At 38.4% G+C, this 27960-nt stretch overlaps 1 protein-coding gene across 10 annotated transcripts in view; it reads left to right on the top strand.

Annotated features, from left to right (window-relative positions):
* NT5C2 (5'-nucleotidase, cytosolic II) overlaps window positions 1-23172 on the top strand; it is a 150714-nt gene extending 127542 nt beyond the window's left edge. For 6 of the 10 annotated variants that reach the window (XM_055560837.1, XM_055560836.1, XM_055560838.1 and 3 more), the window contains 16 exons: window positions 6433-6550; window positions 7827-7922; window positions 8244-8267; window positions 11824-11915; window positions 12049-12106; window positions 13118-13211; window positions 13801-13854; window positions 15781-15864; window positions 16860-16901; window positions 18090-18197; window positions 18533-18599; window positions 19267-19437; window positions 20636-20687; window positions 20804-20864; window positions 21015-21191; window positions 21700-23172. In XM_055560837.1, the coding sequence (XP_055416812.1) occupies window positions 6433-6550; window positions 7827-7922; window positions 8244-8267; window positions 11824-11915; window positions 12049-12106; window positions 13118-13211; window positions 13801-13854; window positions 15781-15864; window positions 16860-16901; window positions 18090-18197; window positions 18533-18599; window positions 19267-19437; window positions 20636-20687; window positions 20804-20864; window positions 21015-21191; window positions 21700-21930 (1529 nt within the window). In that variant the 3' untranslated portion in view covers window positions 21931-23172. Of the gene's footprint in view, window positions 1-2593; window positions 2655-6432; window positions 6551-7826; window positions 7923-8243; window positions 8268-11823; window positions 11916-12048; window positions 12107-12274; window positions 12413-13117; window positions 13212-13800; window positions 13855-15780; window positions 15865-16859; window positions 16902-18089; window positions 18198-18532; window positions 18600-19266; window positions 19438-20635; window positions 20688-20803; window positions 20865-21014; window positions 21192-21699 lie in introns of those variants that run through there. The other 4 variants (XM_055560845.1, XM_055560839.1, XM_055560843.1 and 1 more) reach the window with 4 other exon arrangements.
* Window positions 23173-27960: the final 4788 nt, after the last annotated feature.

The raw sequence follows: 27960 nt of genomic DNA, 5'->3' as shown, positions 1-27960 counted from the left end.
TCAAATAAAGTTTGTTGGTTTTCTAAATTGAGTCCATAGCTAAAAATTGGCAGATTCCAAGTAAAAATCTAGGCTGCTTGTTATCACATAAATGGCAGCATTTAACTTTCATTCCCACAGGGAAGACAGCTCCTTCACCCTTTATGCCAAGACCTACACCAGCACTTAGACCATTTTGCACATTAATTGACTTGCCTGACCCTGACAGAGGTGTTTGAAACATGTTATGTGAGTCTCAGAAAGTTTGGTAAATTTTGTAGTACCTTGAGATACTCTAAAGGAGATCAGTCCTGGGTGTTCTTTGGAAGGAATGATGCTAAAGCTGAAACTCCAGTACTTGGGCCACCTCATGTGAAGAGTTGACTCATTGGAAAAGACTCTGATGCTGGGAGGAATTGGGGGCAGGAGGAGAAGGGGACGACAGAGGATGAGATGTCTGGATGGCATCACTGACTCGATGGACGTGAGTTTGAGTGAACTCCAGGAGTTGGTGATGGACAGGGAGGCCTGGCGTGCTGCAATTCATGGGGCCGCAAAGAGTCGGACACGACTGAGCAACTGAACTGAACTGAACTGAGGTACTGGTTATAAAAATGAATTATCCATATAAGCGTGAGTAAATCACACATATTTTTTTAAAGAAGACTTCCTGGACTGGGCTTATTGGCTCCGTTTCTGTCCTTCTGTACCTCCTTAGTCACATTGTGTTGTAGATCTTCTAAAATTCATTATAAAAATCTAATTGTGGTACACTGTGATCTCCTTCAGGCCTAAGATTATGAATTATTTTGTTTTCTGTTCACAGCATCTAATAGTTGTATACAGTAAGCATACAGATGTCTGTTACATTCTTCTAACTTCAGGTACAGGCATTTGAGTGTGATGATCTATTCTTACTTGAGGGAAAAATTATATACTAGCTATTTCTCTCTTTTTTAAAAAAATTAACAAGCATCTTCTTTGGTAAAAGAGGGTGTTTAAAGTTATTATTTCAAAAAATGCCAGTTTTCCTGTTTTAAAATGAAAAATATAGTCTAAGTACACATTCATACTAAGCATATAGGTTCTCAGAGGGGAAAATTTGAGTTAGGTAATTTTTTTCATTTTATTTTAAAATAAATATTCTTTTAATTTCTTAATAACTCTTTAAACAAATAAATCTTTTAATTACCATTTAATTTTGCATTGGCAATGAATTGAGATTGACAGTCTTTCAGACTCTACTTGTTCACTTACTTACATATTTAGCCATGTCGGAGTTGGTTTTATTTTGTATTACTGAAAATGTTGAATGGTACCTAGTTTTTGGATTTTAGGTACTTTAAAATTGAGGTAGTTTTTAGAATTTTTCATTTTTTTTTCGATCATTTGTGATCTCATAGGTTAGAGAGAAAATTTTTGACTGTCTATGATAGCGTGTTGGGGTTTTCAGATAGTTGTGAAAAATAGAAAAGGCTCTGGTATTTGTTTATATGAGAGTGGATAGATTTAATTTAAAGTTTCCTTAATGAAAATGTAAATTATTACCTTTCCTAGTTAGCTCAGAGAACCAAGTTCATGTAGCCTAAATAAAGAATGTTGATGTTGATCCCATTTATAGCATAAAAGCAAATAACTGTTCTTGAGTGGTTGTGTTGGATTTTTGCTTTTCATAGTATGATTGGTAGTATTTGTTTCTCCTAGTTGTAATAGTTTTAGAAATTTTCAACATTGTATTTGGTCATTTTGCTCTTCCAATTAGTACTGTCTCCCTTTTACAAAAAATACAGAAGTTGGAGGCATCTAACCATATGTTTTCAAAAACCTAGATGTCTCTAGGGAAAATGACACCCTATAACTTAAACATAATTCATATCCTAAATTTATCAATATCTTGAAAGGATTTACGTATCTTCAAGTCAGTTATTTTACTAGACTAGGTAGTTTCTTTAACTTTTAAAAAAATAGAATAATATGACTCCATTTACCAATGGCAAATATCCATTCACAGAATCCAAAAAAATTTCCCTTCTGTTCCATATTTGGACATCAAGTTAGATTTTTAATAGGGGAAGTTGGTTCTTACCTGTATCAAGATTACAAATTTAGGTGCTGGAAGGGTAGAAAAGTGGGATGTTAGGTACAAGTAGACTTTGTTTAAATGAGCACTTAAAAGTGAGATGAGACTGCTCTGGTTTATTCTTGTATTGTTTGTTAGTCTGTTTCACCTACTGTAGTTCAATTTTAAAGTGTTTACCAGTTGCATTCAGTTTTGGCATATAAACCTGAAATGTAGCAGAAAAATAAACTAAGACAACAGAAATTTATTTTTCTATTTGTCTTTTGCCTTTAACATTTCAGGATCAGGCTTGTATTCTAGGCTTAGGGTATAAGAAAAGTTAAATAATGTATAATACTTAAGCTTATCTTCAATTCTCTTGTTATGGCTAATTAGATGAATTTTAGTGATGGTCAGAGGCTTCTAAATAGGAGGTAGTAACTCCTATTAATACCAATTTCCAAATGGTATCTCTCTGTTCCAGCCCATCACAACAGTTTTAAAACCAGTTTTTGTTTTTGTTTTGTTTTGTTGCTTTGTTTTGTTTTTTAACAGGAGAGCCAGTGTAACTCCTTCAAGACTGGAGTGACACACTCTGCGTCTGCGTCTGCCTCATGTGAGTTCTCATTTTGGCAGCAGCATTCTGCTAGGCTGGAACCTCTGTAGAGGTTTGCCCTTCCTTTTTTCTAAAATCTCTAAACTATCACACAGTGTGTCTTGGTGGCAAAGGTAAAGAGTGCATGAGAGTTCCAGACTTCCCGCAGAAAGTTTTCGGCTCATCCAAAGGGACTGTCTCCTCTAATATAGATTGTATCTTAAAATATGAACAAAATCTACTCAAAACAGAGCCCACAGCTTTCATCCCCACAACAGGCAGTTGATACTTTTGGAAGAACTGTTTTTCTCTCTCGCAGATTATGGAGTAAAGAATATCTTCAAATGCTCTCAGTAGCTTCAGCTCTCAAAGCTTTGGTTGTTCTCTTTATAGTCTGGTTACGTAACCTGAGAACAGTGTGTGCTGCCCTGGTGCCTGAAGCAGGCCTCCTTTTTGGACTCTGGCCCTTAAAATAACCTCTTCCTTTGTCTCTGGATGTTGGGTAAATTAGGATAGGCCTGAGGACCTTCTTGAAGAAGAAATAAGCAATGCATGTATAAGGCTATGTTTACGCCTGAAGCTATTGGCTGTGTTTTGGAAAGTCAGTTATAAGAACTGAGTTTGAAGCTGTGCATCATTTACTTGCCAGTTTTGCCAGAGGAATTGAAATTAGAGCCTTTGCAGCTGTGGAGAGGCATATAGAGCTCTAAGGCTGAGGTGATACACATGGTTACCCACAGATGTCAAGGCTGGCTTTGAAGTGCCTGGTTGACTGAAAAAGGAATTTTGCTTTTCATTTATTTATTCATTTGAGGCATGATGGTACTATGTAGGCTTCAAGAGTAGTAATTTTTGCCACCAGGTCAGAACAGATTGTAATTATCCTCAGGGGACGCTTAGAACCAAACATCTGGATTCATGCTCTGTGCAGCTGCAGTTCTGCTTCTCCAGCCCTGGTTGTAGTGTATAGTTCTCTAGCAGATGATTTAATGACCCAGGAGTTCGTGTTACTGAAATGATTATCCAGGAAGCTTATGAGAAAATGTCAATAGCTTGTAGGTCTTACTGATTAACATAGAGCTTAGTGAAATAGATAGTGTTGTCAGAGTGGAACTTGGACTCTTCTTTGCTAAATCCATTCCCATCTGTGAATAGAACAGTTTTTTTTTGGACTAGTTGAAAGAAACTGGAGGGAGAGTCGTGTGTTTCAACACCCAAGCCTAAACTTCGATGGCCTGCGCAGTCTAGAAATTCATTTTTAATAGTGGCACTATATGTCACCATGAAAAGCTTTGGATGAGACTCAGGAAAACCTAAATTCTGGCTTCAGCTGATGTTTGTACTTGTCATGCAACTTTAAAAGCAATTGGGGAAAACACAGTGTATTTTTTGGAAGCATCCTAAACTCATTGAGAGAAAGGAGATTTGAAGTATTTACTTCAGTAGGTGGAATTTCTAGACAATCATTTGGAAGTTCTGCCCGGAATAAACACAAACGTGACAGGAGTATAGTGTTCTGTTCATTATGGTGGCAAAATGGGAAATTGTGTTATCTAGCCTCCCACATTTTTTTTCACTAGAAATTCTCAATAAATTGATTTGGGTTTCAGTCCAAATTGCCTCATAGAAATAGATTTTAATGAATATTACTTATTCATCACTTCTCTAACTAAGGAAAATTGTTCATTTAGAGGTAATCAGTGGGGATGATTAACTTTTGTGTCTGTCTCTCATTCTTAAGGTATATTCAGCAAATTATCTTTATGAAAATTTAATAATTGAAAGCATTTTATATGGGCCAAATCCTATGAGAATAAGTGTCAGTGGATTATCCAAATGACTTTGCTATTCAGGAATTTTGTTCCATTAAATAAAATGTTGTTTGAAGTAAGTGGGGCTTTGATAGGATTCAGAAGTAATCTTTGTTTTGTGAAAATTTTGTTAAAATGAAATTTACTTTCAGTTGAGGCGGAAGCATGAGGGGTGAGATTTTATTTTATATTCTCAAAATAATTCAAATTGACATCAATGGATACCATGCTTTGCTAGTTTTTATGATAATACACCAGCTCTTGTTCTGTTTGCATGTATATATACATAGCACTTCCTTTACAACAGTGTGCATCTTCGATGCCTGAGGATTTAAAAAGTTTTTTGGGGGAGGGATGGGTGAGGATGGCGCTGGAATTAAGAGGAGGAGAAAAATATAGCCAGTTTTGAAAATGTTAGCCAGAGTTAGCATTAGCATGAAATCATCATTCCACAGAAGAAATGACAGCTTCTTTTGGCATTTTTCTGGTGAGCTGAGGCTTAAGCATCTCCTAAAGGACCTTAAAATTTGTAGGCTTTTTAATATGACATATGTTTATTGAAGGATTTTGAAAGCTCACCTTGTTTTTAAAAATTTCAATTTAAAAAGGATAGATAAATATATTAACATATTGCAAGTTTTAAAGGTATAGAAGAAGGTACACGAAAGTCTTCTTTCCTCTCCTCTTAGCTACTCAGCTCCCTTCTGGAGGCAACCAGTATTCCATTTTATGTATTTCCGGAAATATTCTAAAGGATTGTTTTCGGAAAGGGAAAGTTGAATCATACTCATTAAAATATTAGCTCTAACTTGGATAGGCAGACTAATTACAGTGAAGAGTCCATTTGAGCCATAGGCTATATGTTAATTGTAGATAGAAGAACTATAATAATAGCTTCATTATTATGAGACATAAGAATAGGATGTTTGGGGAGCTTTTCGGGCCTCATTTGGCAGTTAGCAAGATCACAGGTGTTTTTTTTTTTTTTTAATTTTTAAAATGGCTTACCTGCTCCTAGAAAACTGATGGAAGAATGTCTACCTACATCTTTTATTTTGGAAGAAAGCTGTTTAAAGGAGCAACATTTTCTTTATACTGAACTGTGATGATTCTGAAAAGGTTTTTCATTATAGAAAACTTCAGACATACATTATATTTGACAGAAACTCCCATATTCCTATTTTACTTCACCTATAAAAAACTCATTGTTCTCTAGCAGATAAGGAGTGTATATATATAACATTAATATATATTTTTTATATATACGTGCACATATTCATTCTTCCATAATCAGGTCTCATAAAATGAGTTATAATTCTTCAATGTCTGATTCCCAATTCATATTCAGACATCCCTGTCTTAGACATGTCTTTTTTGGTTGTCTTAGCACTAATAATTTGTAAAATGCAATTTTGATGGCTATGACATTGTTAGGACTGATAAAGAAAACACGTAAGTCCTAACAAATAGAATTCTGCTGGTTGGAGTTTAAGGCAACTCCTAAAACAGATAGTAATTCTAAAAATAGACTAGTCTTTTTTAAAAAATATAGTTTCAAAGGATTCCTATACCAGTCATGTACATCAGTGAGGACTTCAACTTATATAGACCTCTCTATCTAGTTTTATATTAGTTATATTCCCATGGTTAATACCACAGCTGTGCATATTACATTCCCCGCCCCCCACCTTTAGATTGTGGGCATAAGAGAATAAAAAGGAAAAAATGATTGGATTAGGTTTCCTAAGAATGAAAAAACCTGAAATGCCTGATAATTCATCTTGTTGCTGCTTCTCCTATCACAACATGACCTGTTTCCATGGACTAACAGTTCTGCGATTACTTGGGACAGTACAAAACATGGAGTTTGAAGGAAAAGAAGAAAAATGGCAAATTAGTAGGAGAGAGGAATTGGGAAAGTAGAAATTCGCTCGTTTGCCTTCCATTTTAATTGGCTGTGTTTTAATGAGAACCTCCTCTTTGTGCAGTGTACAAGTCCCCGGAGTATGAGTCCCTTGGCTTTGAGCTTACTGTGGAGAGATTAGTTTCTATTGGCTATCCTCAGGAACTTCTCAGCTTTGCATATGACTCTACATTCCCTACCAGGTAATTTTTCAAGATTATTTTTGGATTAAAACCCATCATTTTGTCCCCCAAATTAATAATTCCAAATGTGTCCCTAACCAATGCCATCCCCCGGACAAACAAACAAAAAGATGCAACAAAACATCAAAAGGTTTTTGGGGCTTTTTGGTTGGTTTTCTGAAATTACCATGAACCTTTTATGTACACCATATCTTTTGTGTTCCTCATTGGAACTTTGAACTTAGTTCATTGCTGTTAAAGAAGGTCCATTTATGAGAAGGGGTCTCCCTGGTGGCTCGGTGGTAAAGAATCCGCCTGCCAATGCGGGAGACTCAGGTACCATCCCTGGGTTGGGAAGATCCCCTGTAGAAGGAAATGGCAATCCACTCAAGTATTCTTGCCTGGAAAATCTCATGAGCCCAGGAGCCTGGTGGGCTACAGTCCATGGGGTTGCAAAAGAGTTGGACTCAATGTAGTAACTGAACAACAACAACAAATTTATGAGAAGAGGGATTATTAAAACTGATGGTCAGTAATTGCAGATGCTCCTCCCTTATGCTGTTGGAGTTTTGCTAATATATTTTGTTTTGCTAATAGCATGTTTTGCTAATATATTTAACTTGGTAATCAGGAGCCTTCTTGGCAGTTTGCATTTCTGGATTTGATAAGAAAGATTTGAGGTTCAAATGAGGCTTATTTTGAGATACCATCGTATATGTCCCATGTGTGCTTAGGTGCTTAGTCGTGTCTGACTCTTTGCAACCCCATGGACTGTAGCCCACCAGGCTCACAGCATTTCTCACAAAAGTCCTGGGGCGAGATAGGACGGACTGGCAGGTGGGCTTGGGAAGGATTCTTCACTTCTCACTGGGCAGCGGAACGCACTTCCGTCCAAGGGGAACCGCAGGCCACCTCAGGCGGTGCGAGAAATGTCTAATAGAGGGAAACAGAAGCCAGCTCAGTTGTCCAAGGGAATAAAAAGAAGCTCTGTTGTAGAGCAGAACCAGCTGTATTCAGAGGAATTATTGTTTACACCTTGTTTTATTAAGCTCTCTCACACAAAACAGTTGTGATTATTCATCTGGACAGAGTTAAGTATTTGTTAGTTGCTCTGGGATTCGTTATTAAGATTTTATTCACTTACTTTACCCTCTAGGGTTGTATTTTTGGGTACATACTTGAGCCACCATAAAACTTGAATAAGATAAAGGTTGGTTTGTGGTGATTGAGTAAATACTACATTAGATCATTGCCTTTATTACTTTGTATGATTGGTGATATCTTCATTTTCACATAGGGGACTAGTATTTGATACACTGTATGGAAATCTTTTGAAAGTTGATGCCTATGGAAACCTCTTGGTCTGTGCACATGGATTTAACTTCATAAGGGGGTGAGTACAAAGAACCTTTAACCTCTTTCTAGTGTTTTTATAGTCAAACAATATGAAGATGACATTATCTTCCCCAGTATAATATACTTTCTTATTTCCTCATTATTAAAGAGCAATTCCTTTACATAAGAATACTTAATTATTTTTTTGACAGCTAGGACCCAAACTGATGTATAAATATAGTTACATTTTGTTTAAATTAAGTGCCTTCTAAAATTATATAGCATCCAACAAAGCTAATCTTGAAACCTGCCCAAAAAACTGTAGTGGCTTTGACTTATTTGAAATTCTAAGATTTTTATTTTCTCCTTTTTAATACAGTTCTCAGGTAGCTGCTCAGAAGAGGTATGTACATAAAGTGCTTTAAAAAATTTAAAACTACAGCAATGTAAATGAGTAAGATTTTTAATAGCTAATACATTAATTTTTAAATTCTAATATATACCTTCAGGTATTTGATCATGTGGTTAAAATTTTTAAACATGGGGTTAAAATGAATACAGAGTGATACTATTTGAAACAAATAAGGATAAGTTTTATTTTCATAATTAGCATATTTCCACTATTCTTACTAATTTGGACTCTCCACCCTAGTAATAAACAGCAGATAAAATTTAGTGTCTAGTGTCTTTTGTGAAACATCTCAAATTTTTTCTTTGAAAATCACAATACCCCAGTTTGACAATTTCTGTAATTGTGGCTTTACAGATATACATTTTCTCTACTATTATACCACTTAATTTACCATTGACACTATTAGGGTCAGAACAACTCTTAAAACCAATATGGGTTAAGTATCAGTCTATTTATTTTCAATAGCAAAATAGTAAAAACCACACAGTCTACTCTGAAATTTGTTAAATAAACAATGTCTTTTTGGTAAATACTTTTTTGTGATACTAGACACTAACTGAAACTGTACCAGAGTCTCCTTTAAATCTGAGGTAACCATCATGCCCTGTTTGGAATTGAATCATCCGTTAAGTCTTCAGCTGGCATTACACAGGCTCAGTGATTTCCAGGTATACAATATGAGACCAGTATGAAATAAACACCCTACTTTGACACATCTGATTAGACCAGTAGTTGTGTCTACCTTTCTTTCACCATTTCTCTCTGAGGGATTTGTTGAAGTTCATGAATATCAAAAGGCAGGATTTAGAAGGTGAAGTGACTGCAGATAGTACTAGAAACCCAGACTCTTTTATGTATGGATATTGTCAGTATAATGCAGAATCCCAATGATGATGAACCAAGGTTCTATTTATGAATTCCTGAAGAGGGATTTTTGTGTTATTGGGTGGGAGATAGAAAAGAAAAGAAAGAGAAGCAGTTCCATATGTTAGAATTACAATTAGATTTACTAACTCAAGATCTACAGACCTCCTTTCTTCCCCCAAGAAGCCAATAAAATTTTCTTTGGAAATATATTTAATATTGTTTCAGAAATAAATCATTTATGAGTTACATGCACAATCATTCAAACAGTATTTAGCACTGTACAGTCTTTAGAAAGCCCATGGAGAAGGCCAGAATGAAGATGGAGGGAAACGGAGATAATTATTGAAATACAGTGGTAAACAAAGTTGGAAGAAAAATTATGGCTCCACCAAGCATCACCTTACATGCCTTGCCTGTGAGTTGGAACCTTTTTTCAGGCAATAGTAAAATAAAGGCTTTTAAAGTTTTAGGTTAGGATAATGTTGAGGTCAAACCTTTATTCTGTGGGTCACAGATAGTTAGCAATACTCTGTTTTCTTCCTAACTTTAAGTCTAGCATCCCTTCTTTTATAATATATTACCTCTCCGTGAGTCAGTTTTCATTTTAAAGGTATACTAGCATAACTTGACACTTAAACAAAATGTAATTGCTAACTGTATTTATAAGTCAGTTTGGGTTCTAATTGCCTAATGATTAAGTTTCCTTATGTAAAGGAATTACTCTTAAATGATGAAAGGAATAGGGAAAGATATTTAAGAGGACAATGTCATCTTACTAAACCTGACTGAGGAAAGTATATCATTACTATTCCTTTCTGCTTTAATTTTCGTTACAGAAAATCTTGGAAGGCTAGAAGATATGATATTCCACAAAGTTATTCTTCATTGGGAACTCTTATTTCGGAATGCTGACTAGGACAGGGAACCAATGTGATTTTATATTCCTAAGTAGAGTGTATGACATTTGTAGTTAACATACATTACCCAAGTTATCCTGAGTATGAAATTTAAATTTGATGTCCTTTATTTAAATTGGTTAATCTTCATATATTCATTGTGAGGACTGTGCATTTTTATATTTTCATTTTTCTCCTTTTTGTTTTCTCTGTAATAATTAGTACTATCCCCTTCCTCTTCTTGCAGTGTTTTATTTCACTCTTCAAGGTTCTCATGCATCTTTAACAATTTGTTTGTTTCACTGGCTTTTTCTTTTAAACTCTGAATGTCCGCTGTGGCCCTCGACACAGTCTTATCTTCTTTCTCTACACTCAAGTGGCCTTTTCTGCTCTAATAGTCTACCTGACTGCACCTGTTAACCTGTGTGTAGATGATCACAGCAACCTCTCAAATTTGAATCTCTTTTTTAAGTTCTTGACCTTTGTTTCTAATTGCCTATAAAAATGTTTACTTTCAGATTAACATATCCAAAATAAAACTCCTCTTGTATTTTATCTAGTTTTTATGTTTCAGTTAATGTTACCACCACCCTCTCAGAGACACCTTAGTGTAAGAATTATCATCTTCGGCTCTGTGTCCCTCGTCTACCACATCTTTCAATTGCCTGTTCTTTTTACCTTGGCTGTCCCTCTTGAGTAATTCTTCTCTTTAATTTCCTTTGCACCCACTCTAGGACGTGCCCATGCCCCTCATGCTTTCAACTGGACTCCTGCAGGAACCCCTAACTGATTTCCCAGGCCTCTGTGTCTGTGTCAGTTAGTTCTTCAGTTCAGTCGCTCAGTCATGTGCGACTGACTCTTTGCAACCCCATGGACTGGGGTTAGTTCTTGCTGTATAATAAATGACTTCAAAACTTAGTGGCTTAAACTAGTAGCCATTTGATTTAGGTCAAAATTCTGAATGGCCTCATGCACATGTCTGACAGTGAGCAGCCTGTTGGCAGGGGCACCTCATTTCTGCATGGGGCCTTTTATTCTCCAGCAGGAGTACACTGGCCCTAATGCACAAGTGTTTTCCAAGTCTTCTTGGATCCCATTTTCTGTTACTCAAGCCTGTATTCAAGGATAGAGAGAGAGACTGTGCCTCTTAATTGGAGAAACTGCAAAGTCACACTACTAAGGGATAGGAAAGATTTGTAGCCGTTTTTTGCAACACATCACATTTCTTTTTCCATTTTATCCTAATACTCCTACTAATTTAATACTTTTATAATTTAGCTCAGGTGAAAAATGTTTAAAAATGATAGCATGATTGCCTCAATTCATCTTTCTAGCTTTATTTTTCTGTTCCCCTTTCTCCACTTGAATTTGACTAGTTTCTGGATTGGGCTGTTTAGGTTTTAAGGATCAGCTCATATGCCGTGACTTTCATGGATTCTTCCTAGGTTTTCCTCTCTACATTCCGTTTTCTCTACCCATTAAGTTGAAATGGTTTGTCTCCCCTTCCTCTTTTTTCTCATAGCTCTTTGCACCTTTCTTGGGGCAGTTCTGTTTTGGACCTGTACAATTGTCTGTGTGTGCGACTCCCTCCCTTAGCCAGACTGAGAATGTTTTAGGGGCTGAAACAGTGAGTGAGCCTTTTCATTTTCCGAGTTTCCCATGTGTTTTATTTGGAACCCCACCTTGCATATAGCCACCAAAATATTTGAATTAATTTTTGAATGATGAATACGTCTCAGAGTTATATTATTTTTGAATGTCGGTTAATTTTTTTTTTCTTTCAGACCAGAAACTAGAGAGCAGTATCCAAATAAATTTATTCAACGAGATGACACTGAAAGATTTTACATTCTGAACACACTATTCAACCTACCAGGTAGACTCATTCTATGCTTACATATACTGATGTCTCCCCTTCTTTCCATGATCATTTGTCTTTGCTCAAGGGAGATAAACAGATTTTAATTATCTCACTTATAGCTTATGACTATCTATTCTTCATTTTTCAGAGACCTACCTGTTGGCCTGCCTAGTAGATTTTTTTACTAATTGTCCCAGATATACCAGGTATGTGTGTACTATAATTTTCTTTTTCCAATTGATTTTTTAAAATTAATGTACAGGGTTTTAGAGAACTGGCCATTGTAGGTCTTTTCTGCTTTTCTGAAGTGAATTTAGTGCTAGTGAGAGATGCCACATTGCCAGCCTGAGCGATGGGACAGCACCAGCAGCTCCATGCAGGCCCTCACCTCCCACACGGCCCTCTCCTTGCCAGTGTGCTGCAGCCATGTTTGGAAGGGACCACTTCTGATTGGCTTCTCCTGGGAATGAAGACGGCCAGCAGAGGTGCTAATTGTGACAACTGAGTGGGAGGTTTGTGTGATGATTATCTGTCCAAGCAGAATTGCACTAAAACCCCCCAACTCATTTCACAGCAGCTACCCAGGAGCCATTCAGGGGTAGTAATTTCGTTTCATTCCCAGGCCCAGCAATATTTGATTGAGGAAGATACTGTTTATCCTCCCTGAAGTAAAAATGTGCTTAAGTCTTGAAAAAGATTTCCTTTCCTTTCTAGGGGGAATTGTAAGTTTGGCCATATGTGCCAGAGTTTGCTAACTTCTTATCCTCTTTAGGCCTTACCCACTTGAAGGCACTGAATTTGGTTGAGCACTAAGTCACTAAGATATATAAAAAATAGACAATACCTTAGTACCTAGAAACAGTGTCAAAAAAGTCAGGATGGAGAGAACCTAAATTACCAATTTTGTCTCTTTGATGGGAACCTGTTTCTTACAAGTGATGAATAAAACAACCTGTTATTTTTGGAACTAGCCTTTGAGCCTCCATCATACTCTTCTACCATTTTGTATCTGTTCACAGTTACTATATTCCATTGAACACTATAGTCATCTCTGATGGTCAGAATGGATTTTCATTAGGGAGTGATTATTTTCTGAATTAGCCACACAGCCTTGATTATGTGACAAAGGAAACTTTGGGTCCCCTGGGCAGTGTTTGGTATTCCCTTTATTTACCCTCCTTTGGATTCCCTGTCATGTTCTTTTCATCTTTCTGTAGCTGTGAAACAGGATTTAAAGATGGGGACCTCTTCATGTCTTACCGGAGTATGTTCCAGGATGTAAGAGACGCAGTTGACTGGGTTCATTACAAGGTACCTAGAAGCTGCTTCTTCACCTGCTTACTGCCTGGCATGTGTCTTTTATGCTCTGACATTAACTTTCCAAGTGCAAACAGAGCAGAGTTTTTCACCTGTTAAAAAAGGGGGATTTGCCTCTAATGATAGCTCTCTAGAGTACTTTTGTCCTTGTCTTTGGCTGGCTGGCTTACAGAGGTAATGCTGGTCTTTCCTCAGTGGTGGTGCTTGGCTTCTAGATCTTATTTCAGTTTGCATTTTCCAGACTTACTAGAAGAGATTTTAATGTTAGGGTTATACTTGACATATCCTTTCAGGATGATTATGGTCCATTTGTTTTTTCCAAATACCTCCCGCTTAGCTATAACATTAACTGATTAATAATATGTTTACATTTATTATAAATCGTGCTGAATTAAACATGAAATGCCTTTTGATTTATATTTTAAATTTTGGAGGCAGAGTTGCAGCAAATCACATCTGCCATTTTAATTTTGGAAATATTTAAGAAATGCATTTAAGCTAATAGTAGACACAGTTTTTATAATAAACTTAAAAATTGATTTTGTTCTTTTCTTGCTTTCTTTTTTTTTCTTTCTTTCTCTAGGGTTCCCTTAAGGAAAAGACAGTTGAAAATCTTGAGAAGTATGTAGTCAAAGATGTAAGTAGTAAAGGGAAAAGTAGATCTGCATGATAGTTTCCTTTACCTATTAGGGAAATTAACAAGCTTATTTATAATGAAATGGACAAAAGAAGATATTTCTTTGTCTTGGCAGTTTAACACGTGCCAAGTATAATCACCAAGCATTCTCAGGTGGAGCATGGGGTTTGTTTTTCCTATTTTTTATTAGGAAAAGAGGACCCGTATTTCATTTATCTTGTTAGCTCGAATTACAGTAATAGCAGCTAGAGTGGTTACTGTGTACATATCACTGTGTTAAGTGTTTACATTCATTATCCCATTTAACCTTCCATAAAACCCTGAGTTAGTTTTTCTTACCTCTGGTTTAGAGATGAAGAAACTGGGGACTCAGGATTAAGGAATTTGCCCAAGTTCATACAGTTAGTAAGTAGAAAGCCAAAAGTCACACCTTAGTGTACTCTGAATCATAACCATGGCGCTAGATCATCTAAAAAAAAATGTACGTGTGTGACTGTTATTTAAATTGTCTTTAACCTATCAACTGGGAATAATGAGGAAAGCTTTAAAATACTTCAAAAGACATTAGTGGTAAACATAATAAAAATTTTAAATGTCTATAGTTAATAGCATTGTGTCAGTTTCTTAGTTTGATCATTGTACTGGGGTTAAGATGTTAATATTAAGGGAAGCTGGATAACGAATACATGGGAACCCTCTGTACTATTTTTACAACTTTTCTGTTAAGTCTGAAATTATTTCAAAATAAAAAATACACAAACACACACACACAGCACTGAGATGAGATAACTTCTTCCTTTCTTACGGAGTAATAGTAGTAGATGCAATTATTCCCTCAAAGTTCTTTGGTAAAGATGTCTTATTTTCAGACTTTGTACCTCCTATTTCCCATCCACTTCCACATCCATGATTGTTTCAAGAAAGAACACTGAGGGGTTCAGGAGAGGTACAAGAGGATTTGAGTGAAGGAACCTATTTACTGTGAGAGAAGGAAAGGCTGTTTTCTTTCTGGTCACATCAGGAGCCAGAATTTCTTCATGGAGCTGCAGATGAGTCTGGGCACTTGCAAGTTGCATTCTGTACACACCATGCCATTTCTGCAAGGTGTTTCTTAAAATGAAAGTGTACATACTGAGACCATAGCTGATGCTCTCCATAGAGTATTTAGCTGATTTTTTTAAATTGGCTTCTCCTAATCTATAACACACTTAATTTACTTATTATAAGAGATTACAAGGTAATTTAAACTCTTTCCCGAGACAGACATAAAGAGGAAGTTAGAGTTATGTTTTTAATAGGCATATAATTATATATTTTATATATGTCTATTATATATACCATATATATTCTACATATATAATAATTCATGCACAATGACAATGTGGTCTTCTAAATGCAAAATTCTGAAACCAACCAACTGTCCCTTAAAGGGCATCACCTGTTCCTGTTTCCGTAGACCACAAAAAAAAAAAGTCCAGTATCTGACCACTCCCCAGTGTAACTGAATATATATATATATATATATTCACTCTCACAGGAACCATATATATATATATTTGGTGATACATTTCAGTATAAACTGTGTGTTGAATTTTGAATCTTTTCCTGGCCTAGTGATATGTCCTCTCCTGAGATGCTGGGCAGCAGCAGGGAGCCATAGCTCCTAAGCAGCTAAGAGATCACAAGGGTAAACAACTGATACATCCATTCTGCTTTTCACTTTAAGTACAGTGTTCTAGAAGTTACAGTAGACTTTGTGTTAGATGATTTTGCCCAACTGTAGGGTAGTGTATGTTCTCAGCACATTTTAGGTAGACGAGGCTCACTGCCATGTTCAGTGTATTATCAGGACATAACCCCATCACATGTGAAGAAGATCTGTGTTTGTGTTTTACTGTTTTGCTCATCATCATAATTACATTTCAGGGAAAACTGCCTTTGCTTCTGAGCCGGATGAAGGAAGTAGGAAAAGTATTTCTTGCCACCAACAGTGACTATAAATATACAGATGTAAGTGCTTAATATATTTGTTTCTTTATACAAAGGAATTGTTTTGGACTAAAGAACTGTGAATATAATGAAGAAGGTAGTTTATTAAGTGAGAGTAGTTTTTTGCCATTTCACTTTGAAAACAGAATGAAAAAAGCAAAAGTAAATGGCACACATCATAGTGGTTCTCAAATTTTTATGAATATTTCTTTTGACAATTTTCCCTGATTACAATTTGCTACTTAAAGGTTTTCATTTTGGGGTTATTTAAAACATTTGTGCTGATTAAAATGTCTTCTGTGTCTTCGTGTGTCATTCTACAACTTGAAAAGTTTATTACATGTGTACATACGTTCCCTCCCTGCTGTTGGGAGCCAGACAGCAATAAATGGTAAAAAGATGTTTTGACTCTTAGCCATCAGAATTTACTACCTCTTAAAATTTTTGCCATGATTAAAGCATATAGAAAAGCTGATTTAATTCCTTAACCTCATGTTACTTTTGCTAAGCTGGTTACAAGTTCATAGTACTAGCAAGCTTAGTGCTCGCTAACCCTCTTTATGTAAAATGCTGATTTAGAAATCTGGTGATTTGGAGCAAGTTGGCTTGATTGTCCTGGGAACAGTAGTAAGAGGGCCACAGTGTGTTATTTCCATGTGAGTCATCAGTTTTCTGTACACCCTTATCTCAGATACCCCTTACCTCCAAATACATGTTCTGGTCCACTTGGAGAACTTGATAGGAATATGTGGATGAATCTGTATAAAAATATCTCCTAGAAGAACCCTGTGTTCTACTGAGAATGTCAGAAGGCTTGCATTTGTTTGCTGTGATGAAGCATTAATTTCTAGCTTCAACTCCCATGATTTCATAAACTTTAGAGGAAACAAGAATGTAACAAACCTTGTATTGAAAAAGACACGTCTTATAAAAAGCTTGTGTGTGCTTTACTTAGGTGTCCTATATCTCTTGCAGAAGTAGTAAATGGATCTTATGTTGGATTTTCTTTTTTCCAGAAAATTATGACTTACCTGTTTGATTTCCCACATGGCCCCAAGGTACTCTCTGTAATATAACAGACTGTTGGTTTAGTAATAATGAATGCATTTAATATTCTGGAATATTGAGCATAAGGAATTGGTCAGGAGCCGTCCAGAAATCTTCATTAATATTAGTAATGCAGGAGCTAGTATAATTTAAGGTTGCTAGCAATTTGAAAACTTGGTAGACAGAAATAAGAGATTCGTGTGGTATTTAGTAGGATGGGATCAGAATTTTATGCCCAGGAATTATACAGAATTGCTAAATTTGTGTGGCAAAAAGGAATTTTCAGGTTGAAGGAGATAATCTTATTAAAAGAAACAGAAAATGTATATATTCTTAACAACTTCTATATTCTGCTGTTAGTAATTGCTGAGTTGTGTGTCAAAAGAACAGCTAACTTTGATACTTAGCAGAGAAGTCTTCTCTTCATTCCTTGTGTATGGCCATACTTAGATTTAATGAATACTAATCACAATTTAGGGGGCTTCCCTGGTGGCTCAAATGGGAAAGAATCTGCCTGTGATGCAAGAGACCCAGGTGTAGTCACTAGGTTTCTAGTCACTAGGCTTCTCTGAATAAATGCTAAGTTAATGACTTTTGAGATCACCCAAAAGCACAGTATTTAGTGCTCTTTGTCTTGACCTTAAAAGATTAAAAGCCATGGTTCCAGTTCAGGATGAAGTAATGTTAATAGGCATACCTTCCACATTAGTGCTGATTAGCCTGCAGTATGAGCCAAAGACCAGTGTGTACCTGGAACCACCATTCTGAAAGCATAACCCATAAAATTTGCTAATAATAGTTCTGTGTTAGCTGTATACTTCAGTTCTGATGCTAAACTGCCTTTTTCTTAGTCCATCTCTTACATATTTGTCTTTTTGCATCTCTCCTTAGCCTCTTTGAACCTCTTAAGCCCATTTTTAGAGTATGAGCACACTCTTTCATACATTAAATTGCTTGAAATAAATCAGTAAGTAGGTGAAACAATTTAAAATACGGAGATTATTAGAGTCATTGTTTATATTTTCCCTTTGCCTGCTTTCAAGAGGATGTGGCTTATAATAAGCCACAGTATGTTTTTATTAGTGGCATTTTCTGGTTTACTTAGTATTTATATATTGCTTTCATCTGACTTGAGATGAAATAGTAGCACTTTTTGATTAGGAGTGATGTTTTGGCTTTCGCTGTTTCTTCCTTATCAGCCTGGGAGCTCTCATCGGCCGTGGCAGTCCTACTTTGACCTGATCTTGGTGGACGCACGGAAACCACTGTTCTTTGGAGAAGGCACAGTACTGCGTCAGGTGGATACTGTAAGTTGAGAGGATGGTCTGTCCACGAGCGGTTATCCTTCATGTTCTCCCCCCCAACCCCCTCCTATTCTTCCCCCAGGAAACAGGTATTTTTAACTTACTAGCCTTATCTTCTCTTTTTTTTTTTTTTTTAACTTATAAGGACTTTATTTATTTTTTTTGTTGTTATCATAATTATCTCCTCTTTTGAAGTTAAGAGTTTTGGTCTCAATTAATACAGCTGAATAATTCAAATGAATATAACTCAAAAGTGATATTCATTTGGCTGCCTAGCCAAGTAGCATTTTTGGTGGAGATCGTGATAGCTTTACAAAATCCAGTTTCTTTTCTCACAGAAAACTGGCAAGCTGAAAATTGGTACCTACACGGGCCCCTTACAGCATGGCATCGTCTACTCTGGGGGTGAGTCACACACTTTCCTTTATGTAAGTCTGTGCTTGAATCTCACTGTGAAAGCTTTGGTGTCCTCCTGACACCATGCTACTGATGTTTTTTAGTATTCTAAAGATAGCGTCTCCTGAAGGTAAACACTTCAGTCATCTACTAAAGAGTTGGGAGGATGGGTTTGAGAAGTCAGCATGTCCTAATTTGATTTTCACTAAAAGGACCAGTTTTTCCTGTCCTCCTCTGCATATTTGAGGCATTTTCTCAGTGTTGGAATCATGTGGGTGGTTCCCAAGGCCTCAAGGGGGTTTTAGGAGTCCCTGCAGACATAGATGCATATTTTATTGTAATGAGAAGCAGATGAACAAAGCCAACCTACTGGCAGACCTGTGAGGAGAAATGGTAGTGGTGCTTTGGAGGGTTATGGTCCCTCAAGCTGAGACGTGGTTTTATTGCTCTTGGATTTGGGGATTGAGAGCTCTGGTCGGCACAGTGGAGCTAAAGGCCTTGTCATAGAGGCAGTAAAAAGAATGATGAAAAAAAACAATGGTGAGTCTTTGTCTTAAGAAAGGTGAGCCCTTTTTCCAGTCTGTTCCTCACATACTTAATAAAATTAATCTATATACTATTTAATGGTTATGGTACTTGGAATGCTGGTTTTTATTTTCTCATTGCATTGTTTCAGGTTCATCTGATACAATTTGTGATCTGTTGGGAGCCAAGGGCAAAGATATTTTGTATATTGGAGATCACATTTTTGGGGACATTTTAAAATCAAAAAAACGGCAAGGGTGGCGAACTTTCTTGGTGATTCCTGAACTCGCACAGGAACTGCATGTCTGGACCGATAAGAGTTGTAAGGAACCATTATTCTTACTTCATAAGTCTTTTCTATTGCTAGTTTATATCTTAATGGCTAGCTATGAATCAGTCCTCTTCGATGAACCATTACTTTGTATGCAGGGAGTCAGAGGTGGTCAGAGGCAGGTCCTAATATTTGAGCACCTCTTTCTCATATAGCCACATATTCCACACAAATCCAGAATTTGGAGAGATTATCTTGTTTCCCCTTTTTCTTGAATTCTTTTAAAATACAGAATGTTACTGCTCTGAAAACTCAGCCTGCCTCAGGTAGTAACCCTGGCTCTACCACTTAATATCTTCATGCCCTTAGGCAGATGCTGAGACACCCTGTGCCTTAGTATCCTCAGATGTGAAAATACAGATAATACCTACTATCATAAAGTTGCTGAGATTTAACTGAGACAGTGTGTTTATAAAGGAGATAAAAGTAACAACCTTTCTCAACTGAGGCTCCTTGTTTGAACCTCAAAACAAAGATGATGATTTGATATGACTCTCAGTTCTCTCACAGATGGTAGATCAAGAATATTTGTTATATACAGTGGATGCATCACTGCTTAATTCTCTTTGGGGAACCCAGGCTGAGAAAGGCTGAAATGCTTACAACATATTTGGCTGTTGCTACTGCTTGTAGTTCTTGGTGGGACTTTCTGGCTAGCCATGGCAACCCACTCCAGTATTCTTGCCTGGAAAATCCCATGAACAGAGGAGCCTGGCAGGCTCCATGGGGTCACAAAGATTCGGACACGACTGAGCGACTAACACTTTCTCTTTCTTTTCAGCTTTCTACCTATGGAACCTCAGAAATTTAGTTGATCTGGTTCTGTTTTCTGAACTTGTGACTCATTCTTTTACCCAAAAGTGAAACTGTTAACACTTGCTTTGCTGACATACCCAAGATGGGGTATGAATTGGCACTTACTAAGCTCAGAATCAGCATCCAGTTGGGAAAGTTGTATAGTTCGTGGTTTTGAGGAGGAGGAAGGGCAGTTAAAGAGGAAATTCTGGTGTCATCTGCTGCCAGATTCCAAGCAGTGTTAATAATGGGTTTTCCTGAAGGTGAGGCAAGTCATTTTATACACTCACCTACAGCTTTACTCTTCAGCCATATCTGAAACCTTTTAGTAATAGTTAAAAACTAGATGCTTTTTGATTTACTTAAAACATTTTCCTTTTTCTTCCAACTTTAGCACTTTTCGAAGAGCTTCAGAGCTTGGATATTTTCTTGGCTGAACTCTACAAGTAAGTTTCCTCGTATCAAAAATTTCTTCCCTAAAAACCATCTACCTCTTCAGGGGTCACCTAGATATATGAGATGTCCTTTCTAGAGATTTTCACTGGATTTTTCTTGTCTCCAGGCACCTTGACAGCAGCAGCAATGAGCGCCCAGATATCAGCTCCATCCAGAGACGTATTAAGGTATCCACCAAATGGGATTTGGGAGAAAACTTGGACAATAAACTTGAAGTGATCTCTGTATTTCTGGTTTTATACAGGCAGTGGCACATAGCCAGTGTTCAGTAAATGTCTGCTGAACAAGCTGAGCATTAACCTTGTTTTCTGTTTTAGAAAGTAACTCACGACATGGACATGTGCTACGGGATGATGGGGAGCCTGTTCCGCAGTGGCTCCCGGCAGACCCTCTTTGCCAGTCAGGTGATGCGCTATGCTGATCTCTACGCAGCATCTTTCATCAACCTGCTGTATTACCCGTTCAGCTACCTCTTCAGAGCTGCCCACGTCTTGGTGAGTTAATACAGCCCAAGGCCACTATTTACAGTTAAGATACACTGTTAAGGCCAAATTCTGCAGTTAGCTATCTGCATGGCACAGGAAAGTTTAGATCATTTCTTTCTAATGTGCAGAGCCCATGGCCAGCCTACATGGTTGCACAAAAAGGAGTCTGAGAAAGATCAATCAAGATAGAATGTTACAGAGTTTAACTTTGAAACTATTAGATTTAGAAGTTGTTTGAATGGTGAAGGCTTTCCTCTATTTAGCACTAAATGAGAGAAGTGTAATTTTATATTCCTATATTCTGTTAATAATACTCATCTAGATTTCAACACTTTTTAGCTGTGAAATAGTAATTTCTCTCCCATCTTACCAGTTTTAGACTAGAGTATCTGATCTGGGCACAGTTCTGAGGGCTTGGGAGTTTCTGTGCGGCCATCTAACACAGGCAGAGGGCTTAGGACCTGGGAGAGAGCTGTGTCTATTCCACCTGCTTTCTGAACTTCTCACTTTGTTGTAGATGCCTCATGAGTCAACAGTGGAACACATACATGTAGATATCAATGAGATGGAGTCCCCTCTCGCCACCCGGAACCGCACATCAGTGGATTTCAAAGATACCGACTACAAGCGGCACCAACTGACACGGTCGATTAGTGAGATTAAGCCCCCCAACCTCTTCCCACTGGCCCCCCAGGAAATTACACACTGCCATGACGAAGATGATGATGAGGAGGAAGAGGAGGAGTGAGGAGGAAGATGCTGAGCACTCATTACACAAGTTCTGGCAGGACTCACAGGAGCAAAGGGTGTCCCTGTGTGGGTCCTAGTGGGGGGTGGGGGGGCTCCATCAAAGGTACATCTGGAAAGTTTCTGGAGACTAAAATATTCTAATCCTAGGGAGATACTTGTTTTAGTTGTGTGTGTCTGCACTCTTTGCAGACGGTTCAAAATTGGAGTCTGTATTGGAGGAAAGTAAGGGTAAAGCTGGGCTGAACTGCATGCGACTGGCTCCATCGTGGCTTTGTGACGCGGTTTCCTTGTCTTGTTTCATCATCGGTGTGTGGTAGTGTATTATCCAGATACACTAGGGGTGGCGAAGGGTCTCAGAGTGGAGCAAGGACGCCAGTGGGAAGATGTGATCCAAACATGTGATGGTACAAATTGTGCTCTTACTCCGAAATCCCATCTTTTTCAGTGCATTGCATAAGTATTGTATATCAGTGGAGAAATATATTATTTCCATTATCAAATGTAGTCTTCTGTTAAGGTCAGGGTTTCTTTACAAGCTTTCAGGTGTTTTCCATGACTCTGGTAAGGCTGCTGTCAGTGGCTTTGCAGGAGTGTTCTCTACTTGCTGTAGGGCTGGTCTGGAATGGACTGTAGTGATTGCATTTTGAGGCAAAAGTCTTCATCCACATCAGCAGTTTTTAGATTGATAGCAAAAATTGAAAAAAAAAAAATTGTTTTTTTCCCCCCCAAAATGGTCTTTTTCCCATCTGAGGTAAATCTGTGGAAAGAATTTAGCTGAAAGAGGACAAAGGAGCAAGCCACCTGAAAAGAACAGAGCCTCCTCCTTTACCATAAGTGAGTAAAATTCATTAATGTGGGCCATACAGGTAGCTCATGCCACCCCATTCCAGCCTTCTCTATCCTCTTTGTCTTTTAAACTCAAGCATTAGAGGGTGGGAAGAGGGCTTTTTTGTGAGTCAGAACCATTTACAAAAACAGAGGGCACAATCAGTGTGAATAAATTCACTTCAGACTCCCAAGTGAAATCACTTCTTGTTGCTTGGAACAAGAATGGATCATTACTGTACACTTTATGGTATTATAACTGCCTCTTCAGAACAGTGAACCTTGTTACATTTTCCACAGTGGTGTAGACGCTCACTTTAACCTTCATATGTTTCTTCCATTCTTACTGTTATTTGTCAACATGGGACGGTAGATTAGCTGCTCTAGAATCAATAAAGTATAATATTTCTAATACTGACTTTGAGCCCTTCCTTAGCACAACTATAGACTGCTAGCTCAGGTGGGTTTAGGTTTGTCTGCTAAGTCGCTTCAGTCGTGTCCGACTCTGTGCAACCCCATAGACGGCAGGCTCCCCTGTTCTTGGGATTCTCCAGGCAAGAACACTGCAGTGGGTTGCCATTTCCTTCTCCAGTGCGTGAAAGGGAAGTCGCTCAGTCCTGTCCGACTCCTAGCGACCCCATGGACTGTAGCCCACCAGGCTCCTCCGTCCATGGGATTTTCCAGGCAAGAGTACTGGAGTGGCGTGCCATCGCCTTCTCTGTAGGTTTGACTAAGTGATATCAATTTGACTTTCTCTTAAAGGAAACATAGTCTAGTATGATTAATGACCAAATTTATAGCACTTAAATGGGCCTCAGTTTTTAATGGAACTATTTTGGTACAGGACTACAACATGGGGCTTTTTTCCGAAAGTCATTTTATAGGTGGGGAACACAGCTCAGTAACTTAGCCAAGGCCATATTACTTCACCACTTTCGATATATATGGCTTTACATCGTCGCATCAAGGCATGTACATCTGTTATCTATTAGGAATTGAATGCTGCTTTTAAAGTATTAGGTTGGAAATGCTATTGCAGATAGCAATTACATACTGCTCCTGTTTTAAATGGTAGCAAATGTGGTCACCCCAGATATTAATTATTCTCATTCAAGATGAAGATGTTGCTCAATATGACAATGTCTTTAGTGATCCCAAAGCCAGACAGTATCTGGCTGACTTAGTACCTTTAAATATTCTCCCTGTTAGAGTAAGGACCAACAAGCTCACATTGCTTTAAGCTGCCACCCATTTTGTATCATTTTATTCACATAAGATCTTACCTAAGAATTTCTTTTCAGCTAGATGAGTCTCTGGTAGTGGGTCCAAAGACTGAGAAGTGAAAAAGCACACTCCTGAAATAAGAATTCCACTATTGGTCACAGCTTGCTTCAGGACCACCAAAATATATTTTAAAGACCCAGGATTCCATGAGTCTGAGACCCAGAGCAGAGCTGTTGTCTCTCTGCATATTATTCATTCCTATTGGGGGAGTGCTGGGGAGTAAGTGGCGCATGGGCAGCTGGCTACTCAGAGTAGCTGTAACTGGACTTGTTAAAACGTGAGCTGCTCTCTGTTGTTAATAATTAAGGAAGTTAAACATAAAACTATAATTTTCTTTTAGAAAAAACAAAAAACTTAAGGTGTGTAGGCTGAGAGGAACTCTGCCAACTCTTCAGAATTTCTTTCCTGGGTATATGGTGAACACCACTTACTTTCGATTCTAAGGCCCTAGGCACCCCAGCATATCCAGCAGCTGGTCAGAACCCGGCCCAGCCTCTGCAGAAGGACGCACCTGCATGCATATCTCTACAGAGGTGGTCAGGCAAAACTCGAATGGTGTACTTTAGACAAGTTACTTAGAGCCAAGAAAGTTTAGTGTTCTGTTTAGACATTAGGTTTTCTACCATAAGATCCTTTGAGACCTAAAATAACCTTTCTAAGGTGCTTTTAGGAAAAGCAGGTCTTAACAGAACAACTAAGAGCTACAAATCCTTTTGACATGTTAGTGTTGTTTTTAAGCAACCACTTTAAAAAGCCACTTGCAGTGACATGTCAGATTTAAAAGTACTTTGTCCATGTTTAGATATTCCTAAATCAGATTTATTTGTTTAAGAAATATTTTGTCAGCAACTTTAAAGCCCTGCAATTTTTCCAAGGCTGCCACAGCATTTAAAAATACTCCACTTATTCACCACAAATAGCCTGAGACAAACAACGGCATATCTAAGTCTACATTAAGGGTAGGAGCCTTGTCCACATTCCACGTTATGGAAACTATTTAACCTTTCTTTGATGGTGGGAAAAATGATAACTATGATCTAACTATTGCCATACACTTAATCCCGACTCCTCAGTTCAGTAGCTTATGTCTCAACACTTAGGTTTCTCATGACATTCTTTCTTGGTGACTAGAGCATAGAGCTATTCTTAAAAGTTTTTCCTCAAATGGAACAATTTCAAACGATACACAGCTTTGGGAGGCCCTGAAAATGAAACCTCAACCATGGGGCTACCTGAGAAGCCTTGAAAAAAAGACTCGGTGCACGACCCTCAGGGAGGACATGCGCATGCACAGCAGCCAGCTGACTTCCCGGAACCCACACGGTCCCAGCCCACACCTCCTGGAGCAGGAGAGCAGTACATGGTGTTCTCACTGCTGAGCGTGGAGGCACCGCAGAGAGCAAGTCATCTATGGAGAGCATTCACTTGCAGAACGAACAAGGCTGGTTTTCTGTTTAGCCTGGCAATTTCAAGCATTTCTCCCCTGCCCTCAGACATCATGTCTTCCTCCCAAGGCCACAACTATCTGACTTGTTCCCACAAAGGTAGATAAAAATTAAAATATAAACAATAGTTTAAGTGCCTTTAAAGAGCTTTAACCCCAAAAAGTAATCTCAAGTGAGCACAGAACACTTCCTCTCAAGTTCATCAACTCTTAATTATAAATATAATTCTATTTTCTAATTTAAAATGACAGAAATTTTTGGTCTGGTCACTGCCCATAAAATACCTTTGCTCCACTTTATGGATGAGACAGATTGGTTCATGAATCAAATTAGGCACATATATATTCACCGAAATGCTCTGGTCTCCCACTGTGCTCTTCTCAAAGCTGTGTTTGGCCAGGGCTATAGATGAGGCTGAAGAGTCTAGGCCAATGGAAACCTCATCACACAGTCTTCACATGAAAGACAGTATTAGTCCTTCCAAGTCTCACAAGTTCCTGAGATAACTGGAAAGAGGATTTGTCATGCACACCTTCCCAGCACTGAAAAATATTAAGTGTTCAGTGTTTGCGAGAGGGTTTGCACCAAAGATAATGTTTAGTTTGTGGGTGTGGGAATTTTGAAGCAAGTAACTTTTTTTGGACCCACTGCCCTCAGGTCAGTAACGTAGCAGAGTTGTCGCAGGGAAGCTGGCTTCATCTAAAATTCCTGCCATGTGTAAGCCTACTGTTTGAGGGCTTCATAGTCACTCATATGCTAGCAGGAAAAGCACTCTGACAAAGAATTCTGGTACCCAAATCCCCTTGCATCTTTAGGCCTCACAGTCATCCCCTAGGGGAGATGTCATGCCACCAGAATGTCACAGAGAGGCACTATAACCACGGCTTTGTTCTGGGACTTTTTGAAAGAGCAGAGATGTGAGGATCTTGGAGGGAAAACGATAAAGCAATCATACAAAGAAGCCAAACATTTATTAGCCATCTCATATAATGAAACATTTTGGCTTTCATAAGGAATTATCTATTAAATTACCTTCAAAAAGTGTGTTTCCAAAAATCAACTCCAGGCTACAAAAAGGTCATTTGTACTGGTCACTTTCTCTACAAGACCATCTGATCACTATCTTTGTCTTCAGAAGTGCTGGGTTAACAAGAGGCACTGGGGAGCATGATGCATGAGATGAAATAAAAACCCGAGTTTTTATCATGATACAGCTCGGGAATGAACCAACATGCAGGCAACCCCATGGATGCAGAGGGAAGGCTTAGGCAAACCTCATCTTCACAGGAGGAAAAATCACATTTTCCTTTGAGAATTTCCTGATTTGAGCTCAGGACTCACCTAGACAAAGTGAGTAAAGCAGGAAAAACTAAGCAAAGCAGTGAACTGGGAGCAGACATGCTAGAGAGAATTCCTTCCCTGGCCCTGCTTTCTGCTCTTCTAAGGAGAGCAAACAGGCTCCCAAGAAGACAGCACTTAACTGGGATGTAGCTCTACTTTTTTCCACTTTCAAGAAATTGGGGGTGATGACTGGGGAGGTGGGAGAGGTGGTTAGGTCAGGTGGTGTCTTAGCCAGTTTTGTCAGCAGTTCTTCACTAAAATGTCTCCAATCCACAGGACTAGTGTAAGTAAAATAGATCAAGAACATCACGGTTAAAACAACATGGTAGGAAAAACAAGGGACTAGTCATTAAGAAGCTCAGTTCTCAGAAGAATGCAAAACTGAGACAGAGGGGAGGTAAAAAGGAATCCAAAAGGATGTGGTCTAGGAATAGATCACAGAGGGTCCGTGAACCTCGACTGGAAGATCTTCAGGATCTGGTCACGTGACTGAGGAGGGTAAGAAGAAGCAGAAGCCTGGAATAGAAGTGGCAGTGGGAGAGGATGGGGCTCACACAGGAATCAGGCAGGCCCACGGAATCCTGAAGAGCATCCGACCATGACTCACCACACTCATGCCCTTGATTTTAACTTGGTAGACCATCTGTGCCTCTTGCAACCATTGTCTTAGGCTTCCCATCACAGAGAAAGATCTGCAGAGCCATTTTCATCTTTAAGAGCCAACTGAGAGGCTTGAATGAGGCCTCCGGGCTTGCCTAGGGAAAAAACAGTCAAGACATTTGCCAGCTGAAATGTGTTTTTAGTGATGGAGCTGCAAATGTCTGGGGCAGTTTCAGTGGGTACCCCCAGCATCTTTATCTAAAATGAACTGATAGGGAACAGATTATGATCCTTGAAAAGAGAACACAGCCCTGCTGTTGGCTGGAAGTTGGAGTACGAGGCTGGAAGTTGGAGGCTCAAGTTCTAGCACCTGCTTCTCTTTTAATGTAAGACTTGGTAGTGTACATCCAGAGGAAATGCCCCGCTGTGTTGCCTTGGTGACAATCAATCCCAGCTTTCCCACTAAGCAGGGGACGAGGCCTGTGTTGGCAGAGGTGATAGGGGAGAGAGGGAACACACATTCGCTAGAAGGG

Source organism: Bubalus kerabau, chromosome 22 (genome assembly GCF_029407905.1).
Source record: "Bubalus kerabau isolate K-KA32 ecotype Philippines breed swamp buffalo chromosome 22, PCC_UOA_SB_1v2, whole genome shotgun sequence".
In the NCBI taxonomy this organism is placed as follows: domain Eukaryota; kingdom Metazoa; phylum Chordata; class Mammalia; order Artiodactyla; family Bovidae; genus Bubalus; species Bubalus kerabau.
The sequence above is the reverse complement of the archived record's forward strand: the minus strand, read 5'-3'. Positions and strand labels throughout refer to the sequence as shown.